Source organism: Salvia splendens, chromosome 19, assembly GCF_004379255.2.
Source record: "Salvia splendens isolate huo1 chromosome 19, SspV2, whole genome shotgun sequence".
Classification (NCBI taxonomy): Eukaryota; Viridiplantae; Streptophyta; class Magnoliopsida; order Lamiales; family Lamiaceae; genus Salvia; species Salvia splendens.
In genome coordinates this window covers 2,202,590-2,212,316 of record NC_056050.1, presented here as the reverse complement: position 1 = coordinate 2,212,316, position 9,727 = coordinate 2,202,590, and the positions used below count along the sequence as shown (strand labels likewise).

The following is a 9,727-nucleotide window of genomic DNA, read 5'->3' as shown; positions in this document are numbered from 1 at the left end:
AATTAAAAGTCTCCAATTTCTATTATTTATTTTCCCTCAAAAATTCTTTTATTATTTCCCTATTCAAAACATTATTTTTAATTTATAATACGAAATATAAACATAATTATTTATACAAACATAAGAAAAACAAAGAGCATTGTAGCGCAAGTGGTAGGCTGGCCATTTTTCTCACACATTGACTAGGGATCGAATCCCGGCAACAACTTGTTAATTTTTTTTCCCAATTCGGTTCCTATCGGTTAGAACCGAACCGAACCGTGTAAAATCGGTTCCTAACCGAACCGAACCGATTCCTTCTCGGTTCCGGTTCCGGTTCTTTGTTTTCGGAAAATTGGGGAGTAGGTTAACCGACTTTTCAGTTCGGTTAGAACCGAACCGAACCGATTCCCAACCTTACGATTAATACAAGGATGAACCTAATCCGGAATATGAACCATAAAAGAAAATGCCTACTAAACCGATCACAAGAATACCAGTTACAGTACCTATTATCCAAAGAGGAATCCTTCCAGTAGCATCGGCCATTTACTCCACTTCCCTCCAAATTTCATCAAGTGGTTTATACACTTAAAATTTTAGACATGAAACACTATAAATTACTCCTTTGTGCCGCATTTTATAATTTGTCACATATTTCTATTTTTATACGTCTCACAAAATTTGCCACATTTCACTTTTTAGTAAATTACCATTTTTAGGAGTGGACACATATTCTACTAACTCATTCTCACTCACATTATATATTATACTATAAAATTAGGACGTACATTCCACTAAAAAGTAAAAACCTCTTCAATCCACTTTCCATCACATTTTTTAAAGGGTCTGGTCAAAATGTGACAAAATTTAAGGGAAGAAGGAAGTACTAATAAAGTTTTAAGATAAAATTAATCTCAAGCTAAAACATTTCTATTCTGGTGGAGGGTATTATTGGAAACATATAATATAAACAAAGTGAAATACATTTTGCCCTCTCTTGGAGTGGATACAACAGCAAATTTCACTCTGCCGCTTGAAGAAAAATTTAACCGGCGCTTCATCGGAAGAGAGATGGCTATCACGAAGGAGCAGCTCCTTACTCGTTTACAGGTTCATTTTTATCTTCCAATTATTGGTCGCATTCTTCAATTATTGCAATGGGGCGAAACTTGTGTTTTGGCCAGTTTTTAATGCAGACGATATTCACATTGAATTGGATTTTTGTTTTTGTTTCGTATGCTTTTATGCTCGCGCAGCAATATAAAGTTAATTTGAGGACGGAGCTTGATTTTGTTTATATGCTTTTTAGTAAATGTAGCGTCGCGGTAGAATCAGCTTTGGATTAATTCACTTGAGCTGATTAATTATATCAACTGCAGCCGTGGAGCTGGATGATTAATTTGATTATTCCAGTTTACGTGCTCTTGAGGATACTGGATAATTAATTGAAATTAAATCGTATGTTAATTGTGCTAAATTAGTTTAAGGAGGTTAGTTTATGGAAAAATACGTTGGTTATCAGAAACTGAACAATTTGTAAGACTTGAATTTGCTGTAGTAAGGTTTTTAGTTTAATTTAGCCAGTGTATTGACTATTAAACAGCTGCAGATAATCCACAGGGTTATTATTTACGTCTATTCTGGAAATACTGCTTTGAAGTTAGGAAATTTGTGATGTTATTAGATCCAGTCACCCATTACCATTAGATACATCAATCCTTATTTGTCAAAAAAAATTACTGCTTAGTTTTTAATCTCTTTGCTACTTTATCTTCAGGAGCTTCAAATAGGTTTCTCCCAGTTTGAGCATCCGGTTGTATTGACAGTGGAAGCACAGGTAACAGACCGTTGAAGCTATTCATTTGTTTATCGAATTTTCTAATTTGACGTGACCTTGTTGTTTGAACCAGGCGAAATATGTTGGGAACGCGAAAGGTGCACTGAGCAAGAATTTGTTCTTGAAGGTGAGACAGTGATGATAAATGCTTGATTTTTCGTTCTTACTTATTTATATCAAAGTCTTCAATGTTTGCTCTCTGTTATAATCAGGACAAGAAACAGAGATACTATATCGTTTCTGCTTTGGCGGACACAAAGGTGGATCTGAAAGGTATATATGCTTTTTTTTCCCACTGATCATCCATCTGTTTTTCATAGGCTCACTGCTATGTTATGTTCCACTGAAGGACTTCAACTATAAAGTTTGGTGTCTGAAGATAAGGAACTTTGTAATGTCAATTTACTAATTCATGTTGGACTCTCAATTTGAACCACGCAGTTCTGTCTCAGAGACTTGGTCTGGGAAAAGGAGGTGTAAGAATGGCTCCAGAAGAGGCACTTTCAGAGATTCTTCACGTATGTCTGTCTTTTATTAATGATGTTATTAACTGACTTATTTGAATAGAGAGATTTATTTTTTTAACTATCACTATATTTTATGTGAATATAGATTTGTTGTTAATACAGCTTGATTAAGTATACTCTTTTTTTGTTAGTATTTTTTTCCATGGGAATAATATCCTTAAATCTAGTTCTGTTAGCTCACACTACTATTTGCTGGTTGATTAAGGTTATCTAAGTTTTGCTTGATTTGTATGAACTCATTATGAGCATTTAGTATTTTTTGTATGAGAATATCTGTTCGTACTTGGGAGCAAATCAAGTCGTGATCAACTATTCTATATCTTATTATGTAAATGGAGGGGGAAGTTTGCACCAAAGTAGATATGAAATGTGCCAAATTTAGCTATCATGCAGTGTTTTCAAGAAAATTATATCGAAAAGAAATTTTGTGAGGTAGTCATGTTTAACTATTGATTTTTCATTGAAGTGATAATTTTTATGATATTACATTCTTTTTAATAAATAACATCTATTTTTTTAAAAAATTTAGTTTCCCTAGGGAGTAGGGGCATACATTTTCTTGCTATGTCGCTGAGTAGGATATTCATCTAAATATCTTGATGCATTTACTGATTCTAATGATAAATGGGCTTATATCTATTTGCATTTATTTTATTATAATAGGTGCCCCTAGGTTGTGTTACACCCTTTGCACTTGTGAATGAATCGGCAAGGTACATTTCATTTTGGTTTTTTGGGCTCATCAATGTATGAAAAGTTCTTACTGCATTTCTCTGGAATATGAAATTGCATATTGAAATAGTTCCTTTTTGCTTTTGTGAAGGAATGTTTCCTTGTTGTTAGATAAAGGATTTAAAAGTCAAGAACGCTGTTTCTTCCATCCGTTGTCAAATGACATGTCAATTGGTAAGTGATAATAATATTTATATTATTTTGAGTTGAATAAGGTTCTTGCTTGTACACATTGGAGTTTGAGAACTGGATTACCAAAAGAGGAACTGTCCAGAGAATTTTCACGCATGCAGTATATGGAGTGTTTTGCTGGAAATAATAGGGGAGTATTTGGAGAATTGAGTCTTTGATTGTTCAAGGAAGAGGCTGAAAATCAAATTTGTGATGTGGGGTGTAGGAATGAGGACTTTTATTAAAAATCTATCGACTGGAATGTAATGCTTGTATAATAGGATATGCTAGATGAGTTTCAGCGTATTTCTAATAATAAAATCCATAATAAAAAAGGTAATTTCGCTTTCTAGCCCAAAGTACACATGTATTGTTTGTTTTGAAATTTCCCACACTTAATAAAGACAAATTAGTACTCCCTTCGTCCCATAGAAATAAGACATATTTCCTTTTTTCGTCTGTCCCATACAAATAGTCCATATGCATTTATGGAAACCCTTTTCTCCTTCTTTTTCCTTTATCATTTATGGACCCCACCATCCACTACACAATTTCAACTAGTTTTTCTCCTTCCCTCTTACTTTACCAATTGCACATTAAAACTCGTGCCGACCCCAAATGGCCTATTTCTATGGGACGGAGGAGTACTAATTACTAAGCAAATGTTAGATTCGAATTCTGGGACCTGCCACTTTCCTGGAACTGAAGTTATGTTGGTGATTGGGAATCTGCTTGGAAATTGTAGTAAATAAAATTCTAATGCCTCTGCATATTTTGATTGTCAGCAGGACTTTTTTGGTACTGGATAAGTGAGCCTATCCTGTAATCAAAGTGAATTATTTGCTACTAATCTATCGTTATTGAATCTATAGAATATTTAGGATAATAAAACATGCATACTTCGAACTAGAAAGTAATATATACCTTTTAAAACTACACAGATAAAGAAATGAACAAAGATAAGACATTTACCAGCATAGGCTTCGGTCTCCCTCAATGTGCTTATCCATAATAGTTCAACAGCACTGTCATAGCATCTGCAGCCTAAAACTTCGATAGTCCTTAACATTTGATCTCAAGATCTTGTCTGTTAACACTTTTTATCTGCTCAACAGCTCTAAATGCCCATGATCTTGACAAGTTTCTGAATTCTATTGGAAAAACCCCTGCCTATGTTGATCTGGAGGTAATATTTTGTTAATTTGACATTTGCTTACTTTCTCACTATTATTATTCATATTGAACTTTGAGGCGGTTTTCACAGGCTACCCCTACTGTAGGGAAGGATCAACCTCCAGATCTAGCTGGTCTTGTCCCATCTGATGCACCAGTCTCAGCCGATCCTCTTGTAAAACAGGAATCTTCTAAAGGTCTGGAGAAAAATCACACATCCTCAGATAAGCAACCAGTAATTGCCGCAGGTATATTTTCTGCCGCATCTTTACTTTTTGGTTAAAATATGCTGTATGAGTTCAACCTTTTACAATTGTGTACTCAGGTTATGTTCTAAGGTTTACACTTCACTATCATGGATCAGGTTAATATATTTGGTACACATCTTAGCAATATGCACGGACTCAGCTTATATCAAGTACCTTTTTGAATAACTAACAGAATCACTTAACGATAAATATGTTAGGCCTAATGATTAATATGTTTGACTGTATAAGGGGGTATTTTTATTTTTATTTATGAAGTGAGTTAATGTTAGTGTGTTTTTTGAGGGGAAGCTGTTGATCTTTGATTGAATACTAGATGCACAATTTCCTTTTAGATCCGCAAGGGGAGTTTCTGTCATTCATTCTTTTTTTCTTATTCTTCTCACTTCTCCTTTAAGGCCGTGTATAGCGAATGAAGCATGAAAGTTGATATCCAATTCTTAATTTTGCATAGGGGCAAAACCTGCAAAACCATCCAATACTTCTACAAAGGAGAAACCATCTGGCCCGGTGAACACGTCGATCACTTATGCTGACCCTAATAAATTAGTTGAAGAAATTCTGGAAAAGACTAGAACCATAGTTCTGTCAGAGGTCAGTAAAAATCATCTTCTGAATGTGTTAGTAAGGGATACGTCTGTGACATCTAAGCATATTCCACTACAGATAAAGGAGGACGAGAACACAGAGAAATATCGGGAGCAACTTGCAACTATTGTTTCTAACAATATAAGCAAACAACTTAGCATGGAGCTGAAGAACCTTGCTGTGAGTGTCAAATTTCCCCAGATTCCTGTTACATATATATAACTCTAATTTATGCACTGATAGCTTTCAAGCGCGAAGTGGTTCGATTGATTTGTAATTTCATGCAAATTGCTGCAGATAATATTCAAGAACACAGCATATACAGAAGGCTTCAAAGCTGGTATTCATCATCAGCCGAAGAGAATGTAAAGTTGTCCACATTCATAGAAGATGCATAGAAACAAATTATCAGAGGAAAAGCTAACTGGTGAACTATGAACAGAAATGTTTGGTTTCATTTTTTCGTATGCAATTTGACTTGAGTGATATGATTCTATAATCAGATATATGATGACAATTTTTAATTTCAAATTTCTTGTTGAATCCCTATGCCTTCTATAATACATCATCACTGCTGATCTTGAACACCCGAACCATGGTAAATAACAGTCTACCTGTGTCTCTTTGCTGTGTGCTCTACATTATATTACACCTCCATGATTCAGCTGCTGAAACAGGTAAGAGTAAAATAATTACATGACAGTAGAATCGAGACAGTTTGATGTTATTTCTGTTCAATTTGTACAGTTTTCTTTGCAGTCCGTTCTTAATTTAGTTCAATTCTCACCATGGTGATGTCTGGGCCCATCTCCACGCGGGCGAAGTGGCCGATATCTGGAGCGGAACGGCCACATGCCTGCCAGCCGCCTCAGCAGTGGGCACCTCCCATCTTCAACATGAACTTGGATGGATTCATCTTCACAACTTTGGTTATGAATCTCGACTTCATGACAGCATACTGGGCAAGAGTTATGGAGCCTCAGCCATGAAACAATGCAGTCAGAATGAAAGATATGTTTGCATGGTAACTGTCTTGCTTCCAACCCTACTTCTAATTCTTCCCTGCAAACTGGGCATTCCGTGTCTGTCTCCAGATGTGTGTGCAATTTTAATTGTTGGAATAGCATCAATAGCTGAATATGGAGCTGGTGGCAGGCCGGGCCTGTCGTTCTGAGTTATCTCCTCGATGAGCCCTTGCAGTCCCAGCCCGGTGAAGTAGTTTCTAGGGTCTGCTCCCTGTGGGATTAGCCTTTCCCTCGGCCTGTTTCTGTTTGCAGGGATACGGCCAGTGGGCCGGAGAACAATCCAGTTTCTGGGCCGGGCTATAATCCCGCTTTCCGGACCCCAATCGTCACCGCCCTCCTCATCAATCGAACGACGCCTCCTCCGGAACCAGCTTCGGTGTCCTGCCTCTTCCGGCTCCCTATGACGTCGCGTTTAGCCCGTAAGTGAGTGAGGATCGATCATGAGGGCCAGTGCTTCGACAATTCGTGCCTCCGGTGAGGGATCGAATGCGGTGATTTCAATAATGGGTTGGGGCCTCGCCAAGTCGACTTCGTAGAGAAATTGGCCGTGGCACCGGGGGCAGACGGTACTGGATGGGTATTCGGACACGGTCTGATGACACTGGTAACACCAGTAGAGTTTTTCGGACGATGCATCGTTGGCGTTGGCTCTTGGAGGGCTCAAAGACATGGATTGTCTGTAAATATAATTATGCAGAAAATGGAAAAATAGCAGAAACAGGAGATGCATGGGTTAAATATATGGGATTAAGAAAGAGTATTGTTGAGTGTAAGGGAAAAGGGATGGCTTATTAAAGCTGCATGAAGAGATTCCCACTTTGTTTCTGCTTATTAAGGGCATTAGCAATGGGGCGCCCTGAGGGACGCCCTAAAGCCCGCCATATGCACCGCCACGTCAGCATTTTTATCCCCATACCCTTCCACCTGCAGTGGGGCGCCCTATAAGCCGCCATAAGCATTTTCTTTATTTGAATATTTAAATAATTATAAAAAAATGAAAACGCGTTGCATCGTCCGCGTCGCCCACAATGGGCGGACGATGCCCTATCGTTCTCGGATGATCTATAGGGCGCGGATAATGCATCGGGCATCGTCCGTGCATCCACAGTGGGCGGACGATGGCGCACCCGAGGTATCGGGCGGCCTATCGTCCGCCCCATTGCGGATGCTCTAAGAAAGTAAAGCATTACAAAGAAGATGGAAGTCCTCTTGTCTTGCTTTGAGGTGTGATTATAATAAATGGTTATTAAGGGTTTTACCATCGGATCAATGAGGGTTTAGCAAAAAAATTGAGGGAGTTTAGTAATTTGTAGTTAGAATTAAAATTTATTTAATTATATCTTAATGATTCGTAATTACTAGTATATTTAGTAGTAATAAAGGGCCTAATTATCGGTGGTTGTGTTTAATTTGTGGAATATATCGAAGAAGAATATGTCAAAAATACGTCGTTTTGGTGAACTTATGAAATTTCCTACCATTAAAGTAAAAAAAAACTAATTTTATTTCACTTCATACGGCAAATTATTTTCACCAAAATTACGTGGACTCCATGGTACAGCAGCGACCCCAACCGGGCAGCAGCTACACAGCACGCCGCTGGAGGCGGCAGACGAGCCTGACAGACGGGGCAATGATACGGCAGCTCCGACGGTGACCGACCCCCAGGCAGCTCGAAGGGACCGATGCTGTGAGGGAATGGGAGAAGCCGGCGATGCTACTCGCCGGTCCCCAACCTGACACCGTGAGAGAGGCGGTGATGGTGAAGCTGCTACGGCGGCGTCGCCTTGCGAAGAAGATGGCGACTGATGGTGGTGCCGTGGGCCGCGAAATCGGAGGAAAGAGAGGGAGAGCTCGATGGTGAGAAAGCCGACGAAGGAGTGAGAAAAGAAGAGTGGAGGCGCCGCTGATCCCTCACTACATTTTGGGATTTCAGTTTGAATTAGAGAATGAATGTTGGGGGAAAGGAGCCGGCGAGGAGGCACTGCGACGCTGGCGATGGAGCGCCGGCGATTGGAAAAAAGGCGACACTGAATTCGCCGGAGAGAGAGAAGAGGAATGGAGACGGAATTCTCAATTAGGGATTTTCAATTTGAGAATGAAAGTAGGAATGTTGAGAGAGACAGATGCCGATAGTAAGGAATAAGGGGAGTGGGCTGATCTTAGATGTGCATTGGGCCAAGGAGGATTTAATTCTAGTTGGGCTAAGAACTTATTTGGACCGTAGGTTTCAAATACAAGAATTTGGGCTCTTTTAGCTGAAGGATGGTGCTGGGATTACTTTTATCTCTTGGGCTGATTTGATTGTTAAGGAGCAAGCTACCTGAATTTAATGGTTTGAGCCCATAAATAAATTAAGGAAATGGTCATCTAATTAAATTGAGAATAGTGGGCTGCCTTGTTTAATTATTTTGTTGGGCCGAGAGATTTAAGTTGCTGCAAGTTGAACATATCTTTAGGCCGAAATAAATTAAAGATGGAGAAGAGCACTTGAGCCGGACGGAATTAATTTACGAAGGAGCTTGGCCTGATATTAATTTAGTCTTGTCCAAGAATTCTAATTAAGTTCTTGGGCCATGAGTAATTAGGGGCATGCATTCTAATTCTAATTAAAGTTTAAGAATTTCTTGAGGTCTAATTAGTATATATTGTGATATTTTCAAAACGGTACGTTCGCAAGTAAAGTCGGAACGAAAGATTCAAGTTAAGAGAACTAAGCGATCGAGGTGAGCTTTCTTATACTAAAAATACAAATCGTATTATATGAAAACACGAAGACATGTTCGTGATTTTTAAAGATGTTGTCTTGCCATAAATGTTTTGTGTATGATGCCTATCTGTTGGCTACGGCCAAGTGAATTATGAATGATGATATATAAGTCGAATTCGGGTCCCAGTGAGGGTGGTGTCCCCGCTCGGACTAGTGTACACGGGAATCCTCTGACCGTGAACGGCAGAGAAGGTGACCGTGGAAGGTGGCCACCTTCCCGGCACATGGAAACCTCTGACATGATGGGCAAAGAAGGTGACCGTGCGAGAACACCATCTCGACGGCACAATGTGATCAGATATGGCAAAGTACAGGAAAAAGGGACTGCAGTCCAATGTGAATATTTTTAGTAAGCTCGGGTCTTTTCAATAAAACCCCCGAGTGTTACTGTGATGATGGCTTGACAATATTTTTAAATGTATATTTGTATTTTTCGGCAATGTGTTCACTGAGTACTTTTGTACTCAGCCCTGCATATATTTCTAAATGTGCAGGTTGAGCAGCGAAGTGGTGGAGGAAGTGCTATTGAGACAAGATATTTAATTCAGTTAGATTTTGACTCTCGGAGGTCATGTCTTCATACATGGAACCGCGTTCATTTGCTTCCGTTGTGCATCTTAAAAGACTCAAGTCTATTTTGTTCAAAACTCTGATTT

General features: G+C 38.9%; 1 protein-coding gene and 1 pseudogene across 1 annotated transcript; one reads left to right on the top strand and one right to left on the bottom strand.

Annotated features, from left to right (window-relative positions):
* Positions 1-940: 940 nt before the first annotated feature.
* On the top strand, positions 941-5,819 carry LOC121779887. The gene is made up of 12 exons (XM_042177339.1): positions 941-1,092; positions 1,760-1,819; positions 1,893-1,946; positions 2,032-2,092; positions 2,261-2,337; positions 3,010-3,059; positions 3,170-3,252; positions 4,365-4,435; positions 4,514-4,670; positions 5,143-5,282; positions 5,355-5,456; positions 5,574-5,819. The coding sequence occupies exons 1-12, from the start codon at positions 1,054-1,056 to the stop codon at positions 5,643-5,645; spliced, it is 966 nt and encodes a 321-aa protein (XP_042033273.1). The 5' UTR covers positions 941-1,053; the 3' UTR covers positions 5,646-5,819.
* LOC121779886 lies at positions 5,712-8,577 on the bottom strand (annotated as a pseudogene).
* Positions 8,578-9,727: the final 1,150 nt, after the last annotated feature.

Bases quoted from the DNA above. Each gene is read 5' to 3' on its own strand.
- LOC121779887 (XM_042177339.1), top strand. From the start codon at position 1,054: ATGGCTATCACGAAGGAGCAGCTCCTTACTCGTTTACAG. The intron at 2,093-2,260 runs GTATATATGCTT...TGAACCACGCAG, and splicing joins CACAAAGGTGGATCTGAAAG to TTCTGTCTCAGAGACTTGGT. The intron at 5,457-5,573 runs GTGAGTGTCAAA...AAATTGCTGCAG, and splicing joins TGGAGCTGAAGAACCTTGCT to ATAATATTCAAGAACACAGC.